The 25,433-nt window shown below is 36.9% G+C and overlaps 1 protein-coding gene across 4 annotated transcripts; it reads left to right on the top strand.

Moving 5' to 3' along the window:
- The first annotated feature begins 1,514 nt into the window (after positions 1-1,514).
- Positions 1,515-24,430, top strand: LOC103928329. Of its 4 annotated transcripts, none has more exons than XR_007255613.1 (7): positions 1,515-1,673; positions 1,823-1,863; positions 1,984-2,036; positions 2,400-2,480; positions 3,129-3,180; positions 23,634-23,723; positions 23,967-24,089. XR_007255613.1 is itself a non-coding variant. In XM_048577085.1 (7 exons), the coding sequence occupies exons 1-7, from the start codon at positions 1,603-1,605 to the stop codon at positions 24,158-24,160; spliced, it is 381 nt and encodes a 126-aa protein (XP_048433042.1). In that variant the 5' UTR covers positions 1,515-1,602; the 3' UTR covers positions 24,161-24,430. The 4 variants fall into 4 exon arrangements, 3 of the variants coding, with proteins under 3 accessions (XP_048433042.1, XP_048433034.1, XP_048433045.1); XM_048577085.1 differs by lacking the exons at positions 23,634-23,723; positions 23,967-24,089 and adding exons at positions 3,709-3,777; positions 24,147-24,430; XM_048577077.1 differs by lacking the exons at positions 23,634-23,723; positions 23,967-24,089 and adding exons at positions 3,709-3,777; positions 3,887-4,052.
- Positions 24,431-25,433: the final 1,003 nt, after the last annotated feature.

Here is a 25,433-nt window from a genome sequence, read left to right on the forward strand (position 1 = left end):
AATCTCGAAAGGGTTTCCGGTATTTCCCACTTGCAAAACCAAGACATGAGTTTTAGTAACTTAGCAAACCAGCTAATTGGTTGAACGAGATAAATAAGCTCCCATCTTTGTTAGAGTTACGTATGGAGGCTTGTATACTTGCTCCCGTTCCCCCTCCAACCATCATCAATTTACCTTCACTTTCCATCCTTGATCTTTCTTTAACCAGAAATTTGATGCCTAGCTGGGCTTTCAATCTTACAGATCTAGTTTATCTTTATCTCCGAGATTCTGGTTTGCGGGGCACAGTTTCTACCCGTCCGCCCGATCTTTCACCGGACAACCTTTGTAAGTTGATAGATCTAGACCTGTCATCCAACAGTCTCCATGGAAATGTATCTGAAATCTTTGAGAGTCTGTCCGTGTGTAGTTCATATCGAATAGTCATTGTTGTTGGCAAATAATAATCTTTCAGGCCGTTTGACAGACCATGTTGGAAAGTCTACGAAATTTGGCCACCTTGATCTTTCTAGTAATTCAATTAGGTCTCATCTCAGTATCATTAAGTAATCTCTTTGAAGATCAACACCAGCTCAATTGATGTTTGTGTTGAAGTGTAATTTTACCTTGATTCAAGATGATATCCGACCCATGATGATAGGCTAAAAGTTCGATCCATGCAAATGCTAGAAATTTTTTGCATGGATATGTCGGTGAATCACTATTTAGAAAGATCTAACTATTGTACAATGGTGAGGTTGTCATGCAAAGCCCATGTCGGTAGGCTGATTGTAGAATAGCCTAGAACAATGCTGGGATGAAATTAAGTCCATTCCACGAAAGTCGGTTTGGCAAGTCTATAAATATGTAATGGTGTAATGCAAGTAAGAATCAAGCAAGTAGGAAATCAAGCAAGTGAGAAGCAAGAGGAATTTGGTAGGAGTGTGAGTTTTCTAGAGTGTGTCTTTAGAAAGAGTGAGTGTCATAGTTTCTAAAGAGTGTTCTTAAGAGTTTGTGTGTTGTAATATTTTGTGTGTGTAATATAAGTAATTTGTTTACTTATGTTATCTCTTCAACACTTGTGTTAGAGTTGTGTACTCTAATCTTTTCCCAACAATTGGTATCAGAACGGTACGATCAGGAACCTTCCCCAATGAAGTTGTCGAGAATTGTGAGAAGTTTAGTACTTTGCAAGATTATTGGTTAATCTTGTTCGGCTTATCGAAGCTCTGCCGACACAATGGGAGACCTTTAAGTTGTTGGAGGAATCAAGAAGTTGAACAACAAAAATTACAACACATGGACGAAATGTATAGAGTCTTACCTACAAGGCCAAGATCTCAAAAGTGAGAGCAAAATGAAAAAATAAAAAAGCGACAAAAAGGTTGACAAAGAGGATTTTCTTGATATATAATATATAGTAAAAAGAAAAACTCAAAAAAAAATTATTGGATGTATGGAGGTGCAAGTGGTAAAACTGCGAAGCACCGTTTAAATCCTCCTTAAACCCTTTTACGCTGCAAGTCTACAACAAAACCTCCCTCTCTCTCTTTGTGTGTTATCGATCTCTCCATGTTGCTGACAGAAGATCAAATTGGAGTTCTCGAAGATTTGTGATTAACGATGGCTTTCAGAAGCTTACACCAGATTGGAGCTCTCTATCGTACAGCCCAGATCGCAGAATCCTCCCATCTGTGAGTAGAAACGACTGGTTAATGCCCTGATTGGTTGCTGAGAACTTGAAAATTTTCAATTTTTCCCAAGCTTTGGATTGGAAAACAAAATGCTTCTGATGATCAATTGAAATGGGTATTTCAAAGATTGCATCTTCTTTGAATTTCAGGCTTGGAAGCTCAAGAAACTATGCAACTGGTATTTCAAATGGTACTTAGTAATTTGGAATTTTCTGCAAGTGATGGAGTAAATAGTAACTGATTTATTGGGTTGGCGCACAGTTTTTTTTTTTTTTTGTAAATTTAATAATTTTACTTATTTTTTTATCAGTCCCGGAATCTTCCTTCGAGTCAGGGAGTTCCATGACTTTGCGTTCTGCAATGGTAAGTTTCGAACACTTGTAACTTGAATTGGTTTTATGCCAGTGCTAAATTTGAATTATGAGCATGCCTTTTGATTGTTTCTTTATTTCTCATTTCGGCGAGTTGCTAAAACTTACAACTCGAATCGGTTGGATGCCAATGCTAATTTTAGATGATGAACATCCCTTTCAATTGTTTCTTCATAACTTGAATCTGTTTGAACCAATGCTTAATTTGGATTGTAAGCATCCCTTTTGATTGTTTGTTCATTGTGCATTTAGGCTGTGTTGAGTTACTAAAACTTATAACTTGAATCGGTTGGATGCCGATGCTAATTTTGATTATGACCATCCCTTTTTTATTCTTTCGTTGTCTTTCATTTAGGCTGTTGAGTTGCCGCTTTTCTCGAGTGACACAAGGTCGCTATCAACACAAGTAAAAGCCCCTGCACAAGCAAGACAAATGGTATGTTATCTTTCTGAACAGTTTATGTGGATGATGCTCAGGCAGTTCGCTTCTTCTTACTATATTCCATTAGTTCGGTACTGAAACAAGTATCCATTTTTGAAGGTTAGAGTTGTATATGTAATCTTGCTCTCTTGATGAAGAGAACCAATGAACTTCTAATTTTCTTCGTCTGCTCGTTTGCATCACAGATCATAATACCGTGTGTGGTTACCTTATGATATTTGCAAGGTGCTCTTAGAGTAGCCATGTTGAGTCCAGGTTTTATCTATGAGCCTTATACACCTGGTGAAAAAATCTCATTTTTCAAGAGGTTAGTTATTTCAAAAGTGAATTTTATTGTTCTCGTAGATTGTTAGTAATTAGAGTAAACCGGTCACCAGCATGGAACTCTATCGAGGATCACTACATTTAGGCAGGTCTCTCTTTTCACTGTATCGGTAGTATAGTCTTTGTTTTCTTTAGCAATTATAGAAATTAGCTATGAGAGACATACTATGATTAAGAATTACTTATGCTACGATTAAGTTTCTCATTAAACTCTTATAGCTTTAGTTTCACAAGATAAATGTTAGACTTGGTTACTTATATTTTTTTTCTTAATCTCCAGATCATACGTATGAACATTCTGATGTTTTTATGCATCAGATGGTTCACAAGAAGGGGGTGGAAAAGAACAAAAGAAGACACAATTATAGAGGTGAAGCTCTAAGGATCTCTTGTTTTAGTGATTCCAGCTTTTGGTTAATTCTGTTGACGCTTCTTTCTTCTATTCTTTCACAACTGTCCTTCATTCCCCCAAATCTCATTCTAAATTCCGACCCACTCCATTTTTTATGTTTTGGTTTTGGAATGCAACTCATAATAAGTATAGATTGCAGATTGAATTTGATTATTTATATTCCAGTCAATTGAGGCCTAATATTTGACATCTCCGTTCAATATTTCTGGTTTTCCAATTTTCAGCTCAAAAGTGCATATGCCATTTCTAAATTAATAAAAAAGGGGTATTCAAAGGATCTATTCTACAAAGAAGCAATAAACTTATACATGGAGGTATATTTCTCTTTTTCTTCGAGTTTCATCTCGCTAGGTTTTATGCATTCTTTATTTTTATAAATAGTCCTCATAGTAGTGTATTTATAAATCCTTTCAAGTTTGTATTGCTTCTTTCAGTTGCATTATTTGAGTTTCTTCCCGTAGCTAATCTATTCTCCTTCTTCTCCAGATAAATACTCTAATGGCAAATGGGGACAAAAATTCTTTAAGGAAAGCAGTTACAGAGAGAATGTTTTCGGTATGCTTCAGTACTTTTTAGTTTCTCTTAAGCTTTATTTATGCTGCTTTTTTTATGTAAAGGATTTGCTTTTGAAGTTAACGATTATGTATGATCTTCTCGTTTGCAGGAACTCAAGAATGAAATAAAACAAAGAGACTCAATATCGAGTAAGGTTTTCTGGGAAATGGTGGAACCGGTTGTAAAAATACAAACTTTGCGAGCATGACTGGTAAGTGTCTATCTGATTAATATAAATTGTGATTTATGCTATGCAAACACTTCACCATGACGGAAAATGGGATTTACTCATGTTGAGATTATTTGGCTGAATTCTTGATGTTGACCGTTTCATTTTAACTTTTAACTGCTTAGGTTGAAGAAACTCTCTAATCACAGATTGGTGTCGATCGAAATGATCTCGAAAAGGTGTTCATACAGCTTACGCTCGAGTTTCTGACAAAGCAGGTACATGGACAGCTGGATTCACAACGCATTTATAATTTTCATGTTGCTTTCTTTCATTGTCTTGTAACCTAATGCTTTTAATTCAAAACTTTACCTTCTGAGGGTGCTACTCCTTTTTCCTTTTTGTTTTTTTCTGGCAGAAATTCGAAGCATATGACTCGAAGGGTGCTGTTGTTGCTGGAGATAAATCGAAGGAGGTAAAGTGTGATTGAAAAGAAAACACCAGTGCATGTCCGGGTAAAAAGTAAAAAAACCGGTGCACAAGAATATTTACCAGTAACACAAAATATTAAGGGTTCTGTTATTCAAGGTTCTTTTTTCTTCAATATACACAACACCTTTTCTCTCCTTTTCACTTTCGGTTTCTTTCCCATTTATGCTCTTCCAAGTGATGTTGACATGCTTTCTGTGCTCTGTAGGTCCTTGTTCGCGATATCTGGGTATTTGAAAAATCTCTCTTCCAGCGTAAAGCTTTCTGGCGTCTTTGTGGGAGGATTTCTATCTAAGCAAGCCATCCTTCATAAAATCTGCCGTGTTGATGACGAGATATAAGCTGTTACCCAATTGGTAAACCGAGCATATCTCAATTTACCAAACTAGCTGTATGATGTAGCTACGTTTTTTGTTGTTGAATTCAACTTTTAACCCGATCATGCAGGGATATAATACTTCGGGATTGATCCTTAGAGCATTCTAACATTATTTTTATTTCTACCTCGTTCTTTTGCAATTATAAAGGAACTCTCCTTTCGCTATGTGTATCTTCACCGGCAATGTACCGGAAATGTAGGCCAGTACGTCTCAGGCATGCCATTCTTCCAAACGATGCCTTCCTAGATATTCTGTCTTGCTTCATTGGAAAGGGCAATGCCATTTTTAGTATTCTTTCATAAAGTTTCACAAGAAACTTTGTTTTGTTTAAGTGAGAATACCTTGCTTCACAGTTCCAAATTACACCTCCTAAGAATGGTATCCACACAAGCAAACCATTCATCCAAATTTCCGCATTATCTACTCCTTTGTTTGCAACTTTGCATTCGTATTCGACACTTCGCAGTTGGGAAACAAAATCAACAGATGAACAGAAGAGAGGAGCATTTCCAGTTTCTAGGCATTTGCCAAAGGCTCTACAACTTCATCACCTTCAAGCCCATGAAACTAGGCCCTTCGGCCATTTCTGATGCTAACCCTAATGAAGCCGGGACCGAAAGAGACCGAAAGGTTCACCCGATGACTCGAGAAGATGAAACACGAGAAGTATCAACAGTTGCGCGTCGAGCAGAAGCTCCGAAGAAAATGGTCAGCATAAATGACAGGGTGGAGGACATGGAGGAAGCAATGAAGTTACGACGAAAGAGTAAATCGTTCGAGAAGTTGAACTGGTTAGAGCTGGGAAGGGATGAGCCAAGAGCTGTAAGATCAATTCTAAGGGTAGATTCTGATCTGAGCGGGAAGGTGGGCACATTTGTGAATTCAACCACCACCAGATGTTCATAACTTTACCATGGTTTGCAGCTGGAATTATATCAGATTATCATCTGTTGTGTGTACTAGATCACAGAATCTGACTAATTTGGGATGACCAGTTAATTAAATATATTATTAAGATAGTTAATTATGATTGTGTTATAGCCTTTCATTTCCCTTAAAGTTTGGTAATTACGATCTCGTCTTCTAATATTCTCAAAAAATATGCACAAATATATGGAACTGGTTACAAAACTTAAACAAACATACGGAGAACTGGATGGATGCTAAATAAACAGCAAGTTAACATTGAAGATGTGGTTTATATACGGCTTATTGTTTGTTTAATGTCTATAAATTTTGTTTTTTATTGAAGTTATAAACGATTCTATTTACGCATATTTTCAATATTTTTACGAGTTCCTTTTCGGATACCTATGGGGTCGAGAAACTTCAGGTTTAAGATTTCAACCTTTGAAGTAAAGAAAAGAATATGTCCCACCAAAACATTTACAACTTGGTCTGCAATTGGCACAAGGACCGTAATAATTGGGTAGATATTGAATGTGCCTCTCCTCTGAATCTGATGCTGCCCAATGCTAAAGCCACTTTGGAAAATATCTATGAAACAAAACCTTGTGATTGACGTAGCTATTTTCTTTCTTTAGTAGTCCGGAAAGTAGTTTGGAAAAAAAAACAGTAACGGTTGATTCTAAGAAATTAAACGATTGAATTAAAAAGTTGGATAGTGAGTAGCCGAAAACAAACCCCTGACATAGACATGTTGGAAATTTGGGGTGTTTGGGTAGGAAGAAGTGGGTGTGGTGGTGTTGCTTCCCAAGCGGTGGAGTGCACGTTTTAAATTGAAAATGATTAACTCATAGCTATAAAGTTCGTTTGGATGTGCTTTTAACATAACTGAAAGCGTTTTTGATGGAAATGCTTTTGGAACCAATCCTTAGTAAAAATGCAAGTAAATCTTGAAAAAAGCATTTAAAGTGCTTCCTAGAAGAAGCACATAATTGGTGTTTCTTGTATAAAGCACTTAAAGTGCTTTTGGTTCTCAAAAATATTTTTTCTAAAAGCGCTTTGAGCCATTTTAAAAATACATCCAAACGAGTCCATATTTAGTGGGAAAAACTCCAAACCAAGGAGAAAGAGCACCATACCTATGTTACATATCAGCAAAGATTACACCAGAACTAAATCTTAGGGTGTATCTTCAAACCGGTAGCACTCTATGCCAATATGTAATGAAACACGGGCCAAACGATGAGCAATATTATATCTTGACAAAGAATAACACGTCTATGACTCGTGACACATGACACTTTCTCACAAAAGTGCACGATGAGTGAATTTAAATCTATATTTTTTATTCATAACTTTTTATATCATTTATTAGGTCAAACCATCGTTGCAAGTATTTTAAGAATTTGTAATCTTCTTGGTACTATTCCAATTATGGATCCTAACGCTGCTTGTGTTTCAGATTTAGCATCTAAATCAAAGTTAGAGTAGCCTTCAATTAGTATATTACTTTTTAGAATTTTTTAATAGTTTTATTATCACTTCAACCTAGTGAATTTAATCGGTTCCTGATTGGGAGAGATTTTTTTGTTTGTCGGTAGCATGGTTCGTATATTAAATATCGTAATATAAATGTTTGAATACTCAAAAAAATATTTTTAAATATTTGTATTATGACACTGAAATATACAGTATCATGTTCCGAGCACATATAAAAAGTTTTTTTATAGATTTGAACCGTGTCGTCAATGCAGCGTGTGAATAACGATATCTTTATCTGACACGAGCAGATATAATATGATTTTCTGCAAAGCAATATTCAAAGTAATAAATACCTTCTTTGACTCCAAGCACTTCAAGTTTCAGTCGCGTCTATAAATACAGGGTTTGCAATACTCAAATAATAAGCAACCCCTGATTCCACAGAAGGTTTTGAAGAATGGATGCAAGAGAAGACCAGGCCTTTCCGCTGGGAATTCTCCAGAGGCTCTTCAACTTCCTTACGAAAATCATCGAAGCTCAGTCCCTCAAGACGGTGACTCTAGGCAAGCATCATCCGATTTGCAACGACTTAGTTAACACCGAGGTATTCTCCTCATGAGTATAACACTCGTCACATGAATATGTGATAACTCATGTGGAAATATTTCTGGCGACATGCAAGAATCTCCTTATCCAATGAGTTTATGCTCAAGCCAAAGCAGTATAAGGATTCATGATTAGTATAGCTAAGTATATTATGCATGTGATATGCATGTTTATTGTCAAACATTTTATACAACTGATTGAATTAAAGTGTCCTTAATTATTTTTCTGTGTGTTCAACTGGGTTGATTAGTTTGACTCAGGAATATATTTTCATGTCTTGCCATCCAAGTTAGATCTGGAATTTTGCTTTGTCAATCGAACATTTTTAGCCTGCAGAGATTGCTGCAACAGGAACTAGTACTACACAGTACTACTATTAGTGAGATTGTCTCGCTTCTCAAATTTCTTTCTAATTCATTGAATTTTCTATATTAAGTTTATGAAATCTAATTGTAATCTTCCAGATAATGAACTTAATTTAGAAAATTCAATAAGTTTATGGAGTTTGTAATCTTCGTAATCGTAATTGTAATCTTCCAGATAATGAACTTAATTTTCTATATTAAGTTTATGGAGTTTGTGCTCAAGCCAAAGCAGTATAAGGATTAATGGTGACAGGCCAAAAGATTTCATAGATAGATTATTCATGATTAGTATGGCTAAGTATATTATGCATGTGATATGCATGTTTATTGTCAATTATTTTATACAACTGATTGAATTAAAGTGTGACATCCCGTCCCGGAAATATCGAAACGCACATTTGAAATTACAATTTTACCCCTAGTTCGTTACTTTACGTGTAGTTTTGTGTTGTGTGGTGTTGTAGGACCACACACACACTCACACACTCTCTTTCTCTCCCGTGTTTTCCTCTCCCTTTGTTTCTTTTCTGTCATTTCTCTCTCTCTCTATCCGAGTCCTCCATCATTCTTCTTCCTTCTGAAAACGTACGGACGACACCCAAATCACCCAAACCTTGATGGATCGAAGGAACCAAGGGCATTTTTGGACTCGTGAAGCTCGTACGAGTGCAACCATACCATTTTCAGGTGAGAAATCCTTCGTTTTCATGTCGATTCAAGGTAATCCGATTTAGGTACTGTTCATGCGAATTTAATCTAGCTTGTTTTTGGGATTTTGAAGCTCATAGATGTCTTAGTGAGGTCCCAAGGAGCCTCGGAGTACTTCGTTGGAGAAGTTTGGACGTCGGGATCATCGTGGTCAAAGTTGGCCGGAGCTTTCGGGGCGTTTTCCGGCGAAACCACGGCGAGTTAGAGGTCAAGGCAGGTATGGATGTGTTCGTCTCGTCAATACCTTCATTTTGATATATAGTACGTCGAAAATGGTTAAGAAATGAAGAAGTTATGACACTTTGAAATTTACCCAGAAATTCCGGCAAAACACTATTTCCGGCGAAACCAGTCCGGCGACGCGAGGAAGAAGACGCGCGCGTGGGCAGCGCGTGAACAGTGCGCGTGGGGGCGCGTGAGAGCTCCAAATTGAGTTCTGAAAATTGTTACGCGTTCGTGACGTCGTGTAGATCACCGTGGTATATTCATACACCCAAATTGAGTAACGTATGAAAAAGTTATGGACGAATGTTTGGTGTATGCGCGTTAAATAACGTCAATTTGGTTACTTTTTGTATAGGTGAAAATTATACAGAGCAAGAATGTAACCAAGCTAGGGGAGGCTCAGGGACCTATGAGACGTCGATGTGATCAGTGAGTGGGCAGTTATTTTTCAGTATAGATATATATATATATATATATACGTATGCTTGACGTATTTCCCAGAAAACGTATTTTAAAAGAAATACGAATTAATTATCCTGTCATATATGCATCATATTTTAATATGTGCATTACCATAATTATGCATACTGTTGCATGGTGCTGAGGAGGCCCAGGTAAGCTACATTTGATATACGTATGAAATACGATTGAAATACTATCATCACATGCATTAGTAGTAACATACATTTATATATGTGTATTTGGTGCTGTGGGCGCACAGGTAAGTGCCAGGTAAGCGGTGTTCACGTTGTTATGCATTCCTGTTTATTATGCAATAGTAGTTTGAGATGCTTAGAGAGTTCATAATCTGCACCCCCGGTGTTAGTGCTCCCGCCCGAGGCCAGGGCCCAGCCTTCACGTGTATGTTCACCAGCACCGCATGCTCGCCTTGGATCCAAGTTAGGTGCAAGCCTGTCGTACAGACCACATTAGGTGGTTCCGACTCGTAGGTGACCCGCGATTATTCGCACAGTCTTCACGTGATCGTAGCACTAGAGCGTATATATTACACCCAGTCCTGTCGTACAGACCACGTTAGGTGGTTCCGACTCGTGTGCAGATTCAGATATTGAGTTGAGATTGGAGCTCTACATGCAGCCGTACAGGTCACGTTAGGTGACTCCCGGCTGCCAGATTATATGTTATTGATATGAATTATGCTTGAGCATTTACATTTATTATGAGATTCTAATGTGGCATATTCTCAAGCATGAATGGCATATTCTTGAGCATGAATGATATACCCTTGTGCATGTTGGCATATTTGTACATACGTATATATGTTTATTTTCTGGGAAATTATACTTGTTTTACGGCGAGGGGTTACAAAGTTTTGAGAAGTATTTGGATTTGGAAAAGAATTGTTTTGCTGACCCACTCAACTTTGTTTTGCGCCCCTCCAGATTCAAGAATTGCAAAGGTGTGGTGACTACGAGGAAATTCAACGGTGTTCTGACAGAATGGACCAAATAAGGACTCATCTTCGGGTGTTGTATTTTAGAAGTTGTATATTTTTAAAGCTTCCGAACTGTGCAAATGGTTACGTCACTCTCACGTGACGGCCAGCATACCCTCCTTCGGGACGGGGTGTGTCAAGTTGGTATCAGAGCCTAAGTTTCAATCTTGGACATCTTGAGAAGTTCTAGTGAATTCTGTCAGAACTACACCGCCTCGTAGCAAACCACGTAGTTAGAGGAATTTAGTCTCCCTGATTTAGCTGTTAGGGGAAACTATTATTTTGGTGATTCAGTATATTATTTAAAAGGGACATTTTAAGATGGGTTATGAGTTGAATTTGAATCACCTTATGAAATGATGAACCTGAGGGAGCAAAGTGATGGATTAACCAATTGGAAAAGATGTTTTAGATTATGCAAGTAAAAGGAATCTTCCTTTTGACAGAAGGGTTGAGACGACTACCTGGTTTGAGTTATGAACTTGTATCCTGGTGGAAACAGGAGTATAATTCGTTGTCACCAAAGGAAACAGCCGATTGAGAATTGTTTAAGGATTTGTTTAAAGAAAAGAATTATTTCCTTTGGCATCTTATGATGGTAGAAAGCAAGAGTTTGCAAATGTGAGACAAAGAAAGCTGACGATCAATGAGTATTATAGAAAGTTCTCAGACTTGCCTCGTCCCATTCGAATATTGCTGCTATTTTGATTGAAGTGTTATATTGTTTTAGGCTGGGTGGCATAAGGCAGTGGTATTTTGGGTGACCACTATCCATTGTAATTTTTATCAGGAGTATACAAGATGTTGTTGAGCCTTAAGGACTCTGAGAACATGTTCAGCGAGAGTAAAGAAGAATGATAAAAGAATGGGAATCAAAAGAGGACGATAAAGTTAATGATTCGTCATATCAAGAATATAGAAAGATTCAGAGCTTCAAAAGAAGTGAAGCTAATTCTAGTTCTGTTGGCAAAGGTTTTAATGCCATTGACCAGAAGCGAAGTGATAGATGTATTGGTAATCCCAGATCTCAGAGACAAGGTGATTTTGGTAAAAGAAATTTACCTTTGGGCTGTAGGTACAATAATGGACACCTTTGAGAATGTAGGCGAGGAAGCAGTGGACGCTTTACAAGTGGATAGATGGGACATAGAACTGCAAATTATGTCCAAAGCCAACAGAAGCCGTAGCAGTCTTCTTTGCCATAACTAGCGTCGATCCAGCAAGTTCCTGGATCTATTAATTATGGTCAGTTAGGCCGTGGTGTACACGAGCGAAGTATTTACACTAATAGAGGTTGTGGGAGACGACAACAAGCCCAGGGATGTGTTAACCACACATCACTGCAAGATACTCAGAATTATTTGGATTTGATTAGGAGTACGATAATTATTCTTAATGACTTAGCTAAAGTCTATTTGTTGTTAATGTAGAAATTTTACGTTATTAATGTTATTGCCTTGAAAGTAGTATTTAATCGCGGTTGAGACGTGTGTATGTATTTCCTAATGAGTGGCAAAATAGTAATATTACACCCTCGAGAGTTGTTGCTTACTTATCGAGACAACGATGATTTATCAGTATTGCGGGCTGCAGACCGTAATATTAATAACTTATTCGTGGATTCGTTAAGCAAGTAAACCGATAGGTTATCCTATGTTAGTATCGTACTTATTCAGAGTGCTCAGTATTAGTAGAGTATGTATTGTTGCCAGCTATTTTTGTTTCATTAGATTGTGGATTTCGATGTTATTATAGAGCATATTATGTTATATACAGTGATGAGCTATATATGCAGCCGAGGGCTGAGTTGATTAGAATGAAAGAGTATGAGCTATGTTTATAGCCGAATGTTGAATTGATTATATGTCATTTTCCATCGGTCTGGATGACTAGAGATTACTTTTGTAAGTATGTAAAGTGAAGTGAGGCAGACCGTTAATTATGCTGTGAGAGCAAAGAGATTATTATCAAAAGGCTGCCAAGGATACTTATCTCATGTGGTGCTAAATGATGTCACTCCTAGTAGTGTGGTAGAAGTGGGAGTAGTCAAACATTTACCTGACGTTTTCCCTGAGAATTTACCTGGATGGCCGCCAGTTAAAGATGTAGAGTTCACTATGGATTTGTCTCCAGGTACAAACCATATATTATAGAATGTTGCCTTTTGAACTAAGAGAATTGGAAATTGGTTGATAAAGGTTTTTATTCAACCTAGTACATTACGTTGGGGGAACCCCAGTTTATTGGTGAGAAAGAAAATGGACGTTAAGGCTGTGCTTTGATTATAAGCAGTTGAATCGAGTAACAATTGAAAACCGTTATTCGTAACCTCACATTGATGGTTGTTTGATCAGCTTCTAGGTGGTTGTATATTTTCTAAGTTTGACTTGAGGTCTGGATATTATTAGTTGAAGATTATCGGTGAGGATGCCCTTATGATAACTTTCAGGACTCGTTAAGGTCATTTCAAGTTTTGGTGATGCCATTCGGAGTGACGAATGCATCTACTACTTTATGAATTTGATGAATGAAGTATTCCAATGATATCTAGACCGATTTGTTATTGTTGCTATTGAAAAGATTGATAAGACTAGAGCAAAGTATGCTAAACATCTTAAATTGGTATTGCAAAGATCGAGGGAACGTCGATTGTATGCTAAGTTTAGCAAATGCCAATGTTGGATAAATCAAGTAGCATTTTTGAGATATATTATATCTGCTTCAGGTATTCAAGTGAATTCATAAAAGGTAGCAGAAATTGAGAATTTAGAACATTCACGAATCGTGATTGGGATTCGGAGTTATCCTAGCTTAACAAGCTATCATGGACGGTTTGTGAAAGATTTTTCAGTCATTGCTTTGTCATTGACGAGATTGTTGAGAAAAGAGGTTATGTATGAGTGGGAAGGAAATTGTGAGCAAAGGATTCAACAACTGAAGCATTTCCTCACTCATGCACGTAATTTAGTATTCCCAGAGAATAGTGGTAATCATAAATTTTTAGTGATGTTTCTTGAATGGTATTGGATGCATGTTGATGTAAATGTTAGGGTGATTACATACGTTTCACGACAAAAGGAACCTCATTTAATGAATTACCCTACTGGTGATTTGGAAGTCATGATTACCATTCTTGCTGTGAAGCTATGAAGACATTATTTGTGGTAAGAATACAAGATTTTTACGAATCCAAAAAGTCTCCAATATCCATTACTTGGAAGGATTTTGATATAAGGCAGCGAAGATGGATTGAATTGTTTAATGAACATGATTGTACGACCAGGGTGATCGTAAAATTGTTCTAGCTGATGCACTTGATGAAAAAAAGACGGTGGTAAGAGATGATGTCTGGCACGCTTGCCAAGATTGTCTTCTTGTGGATTGGAAATCAACTGAAGTAAAGTTGAGAATGGAAGTTTGAGAAGAAGTTGTAATTGTTAATTTTCAAGTTAAGTCTTTTTAGTAAGGTCGTACTCAAGACTCAAATGGTTAACGAAGAAAATTAAGAATTAACCAAGGCAAAGAAAGATTGCTGAGTTCGAGAATAGGATGGTTATGATTGAACTTGAGGTGATAGTTGATCAATGTACCAAGTTAGTACATTTACTCCAGTGTTGAGTAACAACCACAGTGCAACAGTACTTATAAGTTTTATGGAGAAGAGATTTGGGTTACGGAACTGCTGAGTTTTCTTAAGTATGTTGGTTGCACAGTTTCCAAAGTAACGCCATAAGGACCATGAAATGTGTCGATTTTTGCTGAATTGTGGAAGAAATGCTTATGGATAGAGAAGATTCGATCACGAAAGAGTTTTGGTAGGCCCTGAAACTATGGATGAGTCTTCTCAAAGTATTCAGGTGATTAAGTTTAACCTGAGAGTAGCCAGGAATGGCAAAAGAGATTAATAGTTGAACATGTCACTAATCGAGTGTTTAACGTAGATGATCTTATAATTTTGAAGTTTTCACTTTAGAAAAGTATGTTTCGGCTTGGAAAGGAAAGCAAATTAAGTCCTAAGTACATCGGACTTTATGTGATCATCGAAGAGTAGGTGAAGTTGCTTGATTTACTTCCAGAGTTTGTAAGAGCATGATGTGTTTCATGATTCAACATTTTTAGAAATTTCATCACGAAAAGAAATAGTGAGATTTGGAAAGGAGACAAAATAAGTCTTAAACACATCAGACCGTTTTTGAACACTAAAGGAATCGATGAAGTTGCACACAAGTGGTGATGTCTTCAGAATTGGCTAAGGTGCATAATGTATTATATTTCGATGCGTTGTCACTAGGTGGCAGATTCGTCACATGGAGTTCTGGTGCAACTATTGAGAATTAATCCGGATTAGACTGGTTGAAGAACCAAGGACGACTTTGGATTGGAAAAAGAATGTATTGAGAATTAAGACAGTGTAATTGGTGAAAGTTTTGTGGAGGAATCCTTCAGTCGAGCAAGCTACATGGGAGACAGAAGAACGAATGAGGGATTTGTATCCTAGATTGTTCTTCGATCACTAGGGGTTATATTTGGTTGTTTTGAATTTCGGGACGAAATTCTATTAAGGAGGGTAGGTTGTGACATCCCGTCCCGGAAATATCGAAACGCACATTTGAAATTACAATTTTACCCCTAGTTCGTTACTTTACGTGTAGTTTTGTGTTGTGTGGTGTTGTAGGACCACACACACACTCACACACTCTCTTTCTCTCCCGTGTTTTCCTCTCCCTTTGTTTCTTTTCTGTCATTTCTCTCTCTCTCTATCCGAGTCCTCCATCATTCTTCTTCCTTCTGAAAACGTACGGACGACACCCAAATCACCCAAACCTTGATGGATCGAAGGAACCAAGGGCATTTTTGGACTCGTGAAGCTCGTACGAGTGCAACCATACCATTTTCAGGTGAGAAATCCTTCGTTTTCATGTCGATTCAAGGTAATCCGATTTAGGTACTGTTCATGCGAATTTAATCTAGCTTGTTTTTGGGATTTTGAAGCTCATAGATGTCTTAGTGAGGTCCCAAGGAGCCTCGGAGTACTTCGTTGGAGAAGTTTGGACGTCGGGATCATCGTGGTCAAAGTTGGCCGGAGCTTTCGGGGCGTTTTCCGGCGAAACCACGGCGAGTTAGAGGTCAAGGCAGGTATGGATGTGTTCGTCTCGTCAATACCTTCATTTTGATATATAGTACGTCGAAAATGGTTAAGAAATGAAGAAGTTATGACACTTTGAAATTTACCCAGAAATTCCGGCAAAACACTATTTCCGGCGAAACCAGTCCGGCGACGCGAGGAAGAAGACGCGCGCGTGGGCAGCGCGTGAACAGTGCGCGTGGGGGCGCGTGAGAGCTCCAAATTGAGTTCTGAAAATTGTTACGCGTTCGTGACGTCGTGTAGATCACGGTGGTATATTCATACACCCAAATTGAGTAACGTATGAAAAAGTTATGGACGAATGTTTGGTGTATGCGCGTTAAATAACGTCAATTTGGTTACTTTTTGTATAGGTGAAAATTATACAGAGCAAGAATGTAACCAAGCTAGGGGAGGCTCAGGGACCTATGAGACGTCGATGTGATCAGTGAGTGGGCAGTTATTTTTCAGTATAGATATATATATATATATATATATACGTATGCTTGACGTATTTCCCAGAAAACGTATTTTAAAAGAAATACGAATTAATTATCCTGTCATATATGCATCATATTTTAATATGTGCATTACCATAATTATGCATACTGTTGCATGGTGCTGAGGAGGCCCAGGTAAGCTACATTTGATATACGTATGAAATACGATTGAAATACTATCATCACATGCATTAGTAGTAACATACATTTATATATGTGTATTTGGTGCTGTGGGCGCACAGGTAAGTGCCAGGTAAGCGGTGTTCACGTTGTTATGCATTCCTGTTTATTATGCAATAGTAGTTTGAGATGCTTAGAGAGTTCATAATCTGCACCCCCGGTGTTAGTGCTCCCGCCCGAGGCCAGGGCCCAGCCTTCACGTGTATGTTCACCAGCACCGCATGCTCGCCTTGGATCCAAGTTAGGTGCAAGCCTGTCGTACAGACCACATTAGGTGGTTCCGACTCGTAGGTGACCCGCGATTATTCGCACAGTCTTCACGTGATCGTAGCACTAGAGCGTATATATTACACCCAGTCCTGTCGTACAGACCACGTTAGGTGGTTCCGACTCGTGTGCAGATTCAGATATTGAGTTGAGATTGGAGCTCTACATGCAGCCGTACAGGTCACGTTAGGTGACTCCCGGCTGCCAGATTATATGTTATTGATATGAATTATGCTTGAGCATTTACATTTATTATGAGATTCTAATGTGGCATATTCTCAAGCATGAATGGCATATTCTTGAGCATGAATGATATACCCTTGTGCATGTTGGCATATTTGTACATACGTATATATGTTTATTTTCTGGGAAATTATACTTGTTTTACGGCGAGGGGTTACAAAGTTTTGAGAAGTATTTGGATTTGGAAAAGAATTGTTTTGCTGACCCACTCAACTTTGTTTTGCGCCCCTCCAGATTCAAGAATTGCAAAGGTGTGGTGACTACGAGGAAATTCAACGGTGTTCTGACAGAATGGACCAAATAAGGACTCATCTTCGGGTGTTGTATTTTAGAAGTTGTATATTTTTAAAGCTTCCGAACTGTGCAAATGGTTACGTCACTCTCACGTGACGGCCAGCATACCCTCCTTCGGGACGGGGTGTGTCATAAAGTGTCCTTAATTATTTTTGTGTGTGTCCGACAGGGTTGATTAGTTTGACTCGGGAATATATTTTCATGTCTTGCCATCCAAGTTAGACCCGGAATGTTGTTTTATCAATCGAACATTTTTAGCCTGCAGCGATCACTGCAACAGGAACTAGCACTACTATTAGCGTCATTGTCTCGCTCCCCAAAATCTCTTTTTAATTCATTGAATCTTTGTAATCACAATCGTAATTTTTCAGATAATGAACCTAATGTAAAAAATTTAATGAACTCAATCTAGAAGATGACGAAAAAAATTTTAGAAAGCAAGATAATCTCGCTAACAATTACTTTCTTAAGTTGAATCAGAATTACATCTACGCTTATGCGGAACCCATTTCCCACTCATGTAAGACCTACGATGGTGTGGAAATTTGAGTCATGTAGGAAAATTACTATTAACCATCTAGTTTGAGTACATCCACACGTATTTCTAATTGAAAATTTGGTATCACCTAAAAGAAATTGAAATTTTGGTGCCATCTAGTAAGTTAAATTTAAAAAAAAAATGATAATTACTTTTTTTTTTGTCAAACAATAGATATGTTAGATTAGCCACTGACAGGGTGACGATGGCTCATGTCATCATGCAAAAGCTCAATACCTTTCCACCACTATAATAAATGGCCACTTGCTAAAAAAATAAAATAAAATAAAATAAAAACATGATAATCATTGATTAGGATGTGTTTGTTTCTTTTCATCATATTTGATATCTCATTTTTAGGGATTAAAATGATTTAGAATATCGAGTTTGTATATAAATAAATAAATAAATAATCAGTCTAATTACTAGTATTGTGAGCCCCGATTTTATTTAATAGCTTGCTACATCTTTTTCTACTTGAAAAGAATTCAACGACAAATTCATCTTAAGGTTGGTTTGTGATTGTGGTGCTTTAAAAAAGAAAGAGCAGCTTATTTAAAAATTTGGAATATTAAATGTGTTTGGTAAAACAAAAAAAAAAAATGCTTTTAAAAAAAAATAGCTATCAATGAAAGTAAAAAAACATAGAAAAACAGAAGCAGGGTTTACATGCTTCTAAAAAAAGTTTTTTTTTTTTTTTTTTTGTTTAACATAGTAATCAATGCTCATTTAATAAACTTTTCAAATACCCCAACATAGTTAAAAAATTACAATATTTGCCCATATTGTCTTTAACAATTATTATATCACACTAAATACTAAATCATTTTTAGTCATTTACCATATTCAAAGCAATTTATATAAAAGTTTACCAAACATTTTTATTAAAAGCACTTTTACTAAAAAAAAGGTTTACCAAATACATAACTGTTGTAGTTCTATTAGATTAGGAATGTGATTGTGTAAATCTTAGTATATATAGGAACATCTCTTATATTCCTATTAGGAGTTGATTACCTATTAAATGTTGTAATCCTAAAGGGAAAGGTTTTTACCTATCCTACTACTATAAATAAAGGCACAATGGGGTGATACAAACACACCCACAATTACACATCTCTATCTTCTTCTCTCTATGCCGCACCTTCTCTCTATATGACCTCCATAATTGTTCAGTAAATTATACCTACAACACGTTATCAACACGCTCTTAATGCTACGCTAAAGAGAGTTTGATCTTTAATCAGGGAGTATTACGTTTTAATCAATTTTTTTGTTTTTGTGATTAATTTATTATTTTGAATTGATTTACATGCTATTGATTTAATTTAATTTTTCTGTGTTAAACGTGATACAACTCATTGGAGATGCAATTTCGGCTTTTTGAGAAGGATCTTCTACAGATTCAAAGGCTTTTGTTGTTTTTTGTCAATCAGGTACACTTAAAATAAAGTAAGATATTTGAAATAACCTTAAAGCATGAAAACATTCTTGTTTCATGCATTACGCAATTATGTTATGTGGAATTTATGAGTCAAAGAAACAAAATAAAATAGAAGCAATTTCGGGTTTTTTTTTTTTTTTTTTTTTTCCAAACCCTAACCGAAAAAAAAGGGCAACCAAGCATGATTTTTTTGGATTCTGAAAACCCTAGAAATCTGAACAAAAAAAAGGGGAAATTGTTGAGTTGCGCCTAGCTGGCCCGAAGCCAAGCCAAGAGGCACCTAAACTGATCGACACACTGGGCTTCTGTCTTCAGCTCCCACTCGGCCCGCATAAGCAAGTTTTTTTTGCATTGCTGGGCTTTTCTCGGCCGGCCTTCCATCAGCCAGCAGCTGACTGGCCCTCCTCCTGCAGCTTGCCTATTTGCATGGGCTGCCCCTTGCAGCCATGATTCGAGCCCAACCTGCAGCTTTGCTGCATGCTCCTCATTTCTTCGGACAGCAGCCAGCAATTTTTTTTTTTTTTTTTTGTTGGGCTGCCATGATCTTCACGGCCCTAAGTTGGGTACCTACGGCTAAGCCTCATGTAGGCTATATTTTCTTAATTACTTGGCCCGATGCCATCTAAAGTGAATATGATCCGAAGTTATTATTTTTTGCTTCTACAATCGATCCCGTTTGGTCTCGATTTATTGAATTAATTAAAAGTGACATGCAGTCCATTAATCCGATAATGAATCCAAAATTATTGACCTGAAGATCACTTTTGGACATTAACGATTCAATAATTTATTTTTATACTTTGAATCGTTGACATACTTTCATAGTAACGAAGCTCTCACACTTGAGTTCCCGAAGAACCTCAAATCCACTACACTTAGTTGTATATTGCATTATGTGCTCTTGCAGAAACCTCTCTTTTATGAACTAAATGTTCATAAACTAAATTGAAACTGTAGTTTCAAATTTGGTGCCTTTGAAATCCGAAGTTTTCATAAAACAATACAACCATGAAAACTCGACGTTTTTCATGAAAACCATGTCTTAGAACTCGAATGTTCTAACTTTGATGATTATGGATGATTCATTCTCATAACACCGATCACAATCTTGTTCCCTCCAATTTGATGGATTGTCGAACCATCATAAGTTCGATTTCCCTTATTTGGATGTTTCTAATATAAACCACTTACTGTGGGGTACAAGACGTGAATTTCCACTTTACTATCAAGAAGCTTAGAAACCATTGACGCCAACAATGATATGAAAGAGTTGAATAAGCCTCCGCCATGATCTTTATTTGAAGACTTATGCCCAAAGCATTACAAACAGAAGTACCTCTTGAACGAGGATTCCATGGCTCTTTGGCTCGATCCTACGGACTATTAAATCATGAAAGACATTGCCTGAAGCACACCATGATTACGTCCATGAATGAGTACAATTCTGAAGTTTATAAATCCAATCGAATTTTGACTGGAGAATACTTTTCTCGTCCTTCCATGTTTCTAACTCGGTTATGAAATAGTAGTGTAAAAAACGGAAGTTTACCAAATTCTCGGATCTAATTACTACCACAAACATATGGTAGAATCAAGGCCTGCCAAGGTGTGGCATCATGCTCAAAGCGTGATCCTTGGCACCTAAGACCTAAAACTTCAAGAATAAGGGAAAATATTCCCAAACTTCAATCCTGCAAAATCTACTTCCGTATCGATGGAATAGATCATTGGTTATGCACCTGTTCGTTCCCCTACCAATGTTGTTGAGGAGTACCATTCTAGTAGTCAATATGTGAGACTAATTTTGCTCCACTGGAAGAGTAGAATTTTGATATGGATGGCCTTGTTGGCCGAATCCCCTTAGTAAACCGTTTACTTTGTGAACATTTTTCCATGTTCTTGGATTCAAGTTTGGTGTATGTTTTACTTATGGATAATCTTATTGATATTGTCCTCGAATATAAGTTAATTGAATCATGTTTCTTAATACATGTGACCGATTCAATTAAACATGTGATGGAATGTGGAAAAGTTAGTTGTTTGGATGAATGTGTACTAGGCACACTAACCTTACACCTAAATCGCATCTCTAACAACGACTTTAGGTTTATCCAACCTGATTAAGAGCATTGGCACGCTATTCATTGTATGAATGGTACTGAATTACCATTCAAGGGACCTTAAATTCTCCATGTCGTTGAGTTCTTAAGGATATTCGAGAGAACAATGATCATAAATGAAACCACTGAAGAAAATATAATGGAATATATTTGCACCACCTCCAAAAATGAGCCTGAAGCTTTGATTTGGGGCCAATGGGTTGTCTCCCAATTGGGGTACGTGCCACATGTGGCCGGCATGGAGCCGGGTGCTTCGAGCAATTTACTTGTATTACGACCATTTTGGGACATTTAGGTCGAACAATGATGCCGCGACGCATCTCTTTACTTGAAGTAAGAATCTTGTGCCTACAAGCACACTTTGCCAAGCCTGCTCCTTAGGGAAATTGATTTTCTAAATCATCATTCGCAAAGATACGAAATCGCCCTTTTCACAATGGATTCAAGGGAATATATGTGGACTAATCCAACCAAAATGCGGACCATATAAATACTTATGGTTTTGGTTGATGAAGCAACAAATTGGTCACAGGTTTGTCCACATACATTGTTGCTAAACCCCTTGCCGATTAAGGGTTCACCACCTTACTTATCCCTTAAGGTCCGGGAGTCTGGATAATGCTGGAGAGTTTATATCGATAATTTTTTGATAAAGTATTGCATGTGTTTTGGGTTTATAATTGAACATTGAATTCTCATGTTCACCCCAAATAACCTCGCCTAGTGATCATAAAGAGCAATTTAAATGTTCGCCTAGATTTTGGTAAACGTACCAAATTTTTAGTTTTTGCCTAGGGCTATGCAATCTTGTACGCAACTATGTTGGTCCGCCTTGAGGCCCATTGCCACCTAACCATTTTGACGTTACAATTGGTTACTGGGTACACCCTGATGATTTTCGTATTTACGCATTTGGGTGTGCATTCCATGTGCCAAGTTGCGCCGCCGCAACGTACCAACATGGGTCTTCAACAAAGGATGTTAATTTTTGTCGATTATGATTCTCTTTCACACTAGCTCTCTTCAAGCCCTTGCATGCGATCTCTTTACCGCTCATTTACGGGTTGTCATTTTAATGCAACAGTCTTCCCGCCGTTAGGGGGAGATAAAAACGTCAACATTCCTGGAGAACAGACGTTGCCCACTATGTCTCATCTCGATCCCTATATTGCATAAGTGTGATAAGCAAGTGCGATAAATTCTAGTTTTCAGAATGTTGCTCGAAACGCATTCCTCTGATCTAGCTAAAGTGGCGAGATCATATACCAGCTGCAAACATGCCTGCAAGGATAAACGTACTTAATGGACATCGAGTCAACATCCCTGGAGGGTGTGCTGCCCTTGTTGGACAGTCTGGTACACTGATGGATAGCCAATCAATCTGTCTTGGCCTGGAGCATGACAGATCACTCGCTTCGTAGGATTCCCTTCCCTAGAAAAGGAAGACAAGGCACAATAATGAATCTAAACTCGATCGTTGTCTCAAATCATTTCCATCTCATGAGATTTATCCGGATTACTCTTGAGATTTGAAGTTCGTGGTCCGGTATACTAGTTTGGATGAGAAAATAAGATTACCATCGATGATGTTTTCACTTTTATGGTAGCTATTGACATAAATGAAAGGCGACGATATTGAACCGTGTTCCATTGATTAAGTGACAACGTAGAACTGATTGGACAACTGAAATTACAATCCAAGTCAAATTCCTTACCAAAATGTGTTTTGGACCTGTCGTTTCTATACTGCCCAAGGTAACCCTATTGTGTTACAAGTGGGAAATGAAGCTTTATGAGATGAATGAAATAGTGCAATGCCTTACGGCACAAGATTTCTCTCAAACGTCCTACGATTGATAGCAGCATTATGAAATATGGTTAGTGTTTTCTCTATGGGGATATAGATACGGAGATTTACATGTAAGTTCCCGAAGATTTACATGTGTTTTCTCCATGGGGATAAATGTTGGACTTGGTTGCTTATATATTTTTTTCTTAATCTCCTGTTCTTACATGTGAACATTCTGATGTTTTATGTATCAGATGGTTCACAAGAAGCGCGTGGAAAAGAACAAAGGAAGACACAATAATAGAGGTGAAGTTCTATATCTCTTGTTTTAGCGATTCAAGCTTTTAGTTAATTCCGATTGAAGCTTCTTTCATCTATTCTTTCACCACTGTCCTTCATTCCCACAAATTTCATTCCAAATTCCGACCCACTCCTTTTTTATGTTTTGGTTTTGGAATGCAACTCTTAATAAGTGTAGGTTGCAGATCGAATTTGATTATTTATATTTCACTCAGTTGAGGCCTAATATTTGACATCTCCGTTTGATGTTTCTGGTTTTCCAATTTTCAGCTCAAAAGTGCATATGCCATTTCTAAATTAAGAAAAAAGGGGTATTCAAAGAATCTATTCTACAAAGAAGCAATAAACTTATACAAGGAGGTACTTCCTCTTTTTCTTCGAGTGTCATCTCTCTAGGTTTTATGCGTTCTTTATTTTTATAAATAGTCGTAATAATAGTGTATTTATGATTTTTCATAAATACACGGAGGTATAATTACTTCTAATTGAAATAAATATTTCTTATGTTCTTGCGTCTTTTCGTCCCTTCAAGTTTGTATTGCTTCTTTCAGTTGCATTCTTTGAGTTTCTTCCCGTAGCTAATCTATTCACCTTCTTCTCCAGATAAATACTCTAATGGCAAATGGGGACAAAAATTCTTTAAGGAAAACAGTTACAGAGAAAATGTTTTCGGTATGCTTCTATACTTTTTAGTTTCTCTTAAGCTTTATTTATGCTGCTTTTTTTTATGTAAAGGAATTTCTATTGAAGTTGAGCCATTATGTATGATCTTCTTGTTTTCAGGAACTCAAGAATGAAATAAAACAAAGAGACTCAATATGGAGTAAGGTTTTCTGGGAAATGGTGGAACAAGTTGTAAAAATACGAACTTTGCGAGCACGACTGGTAAGTGTCTGTCTGATTAATATAGATTGTGATTTATGCTATGCAAACACTTCACCATAACGGAAAATGGGATTTACTCATGTTGAGATTATTTGGCTGAATTCTTGATGCTGACCGTTTCGTTTTAACTTTTAACTGCTTAGGTTGAAGAAACTTTTTCATTTTTATGCTTTTATGTATAACACATTTGTGAATTCAACCACTACCAGATGTTCATAACTTTACCATGGTTTGCAGCTGGAATTATATCAGATTATCATCTATTGATCACAGAATCTGACTAATTTGGCATTACCAGTTAATCAAATTTATTATCACGAATGTATTATCCTTTTGTTTCCCTTACCTATGTTTGGATGAGGGAAATAAACTTAGAATTTAGGTAAAAGTTATAATTTATAAATTGACATGTATTAATTCATTTGTTTGGATTCACAAACATATAAATTTAGAATTTCCACGTGGAAAATAATAACTTGGAATGTAGGACCTCCAATTCCCAAGTTTAAATTCCATGTAAATAAGTGTCAATTCTCAATTTATATGATTGAGAGTTTAAAAATAACAAATTTTGTATTCACGTTTTTTAGGTTAACCAAACAAGAAAATTCACAAATTCTAGAAGATAAAATCCTGTCATTTTAATTTTCATCATTTTAAAAAGGAAGTGTTATTGGCACTCCAAAAATCTCATTCGACACTCCTCACAAGTGTATTATTCTTTCTAAATATAGAAAGTTTGGAGTGTAGAATGAGATTTTTGGAGTGCCAATAATAATTCCCTTTTAAAACTCCTTAGTAATTTTAAATTTCTTTATCCAAACATAGTGTTAAAGTTTGGTAATTACCATAAAATTTACTTGTCTTCTAATATTCTCAGAAAATGTGCACAAATATATGGAACCGGTTACAAACTTAAACAAACATATGTAGAACTGGACGATAATAAATAGACAATAAGGCGACACTGAAACTATGGTTTATATATGGCTTATTGTATGTTTAATACCTATCAATTTTGTTTATTAAAAATAATAAATGATACTATTTACGCATATTTTCCAATATTTTTATGACAAGAAATGTTAAGGAGATTTAAAAGCAAGACTACTTAAGGACTCTCTGCCATTTTATGTTTTTGGCATAACATTGACCCGAAAACTAATATTAAATTGTACGTTGATA

The sequence above is a fragment of a genome, unplaced genomic scaffold (assembly GCF_019419815.1).
Source record: "Pyrus x bretschneideri cultivar Hongxiangsu unplaced genomic scaffold, Pyrus_bretschneideri_v1 Contig11, whole genome shotgun sequence".
Lineage (NCBI taxonomy): Eukaryota > Viridiplantae > Streptophyta > Magnoliopsida > Rosales > Rosaceae > Pyrus > Pyrus x bretschneideri.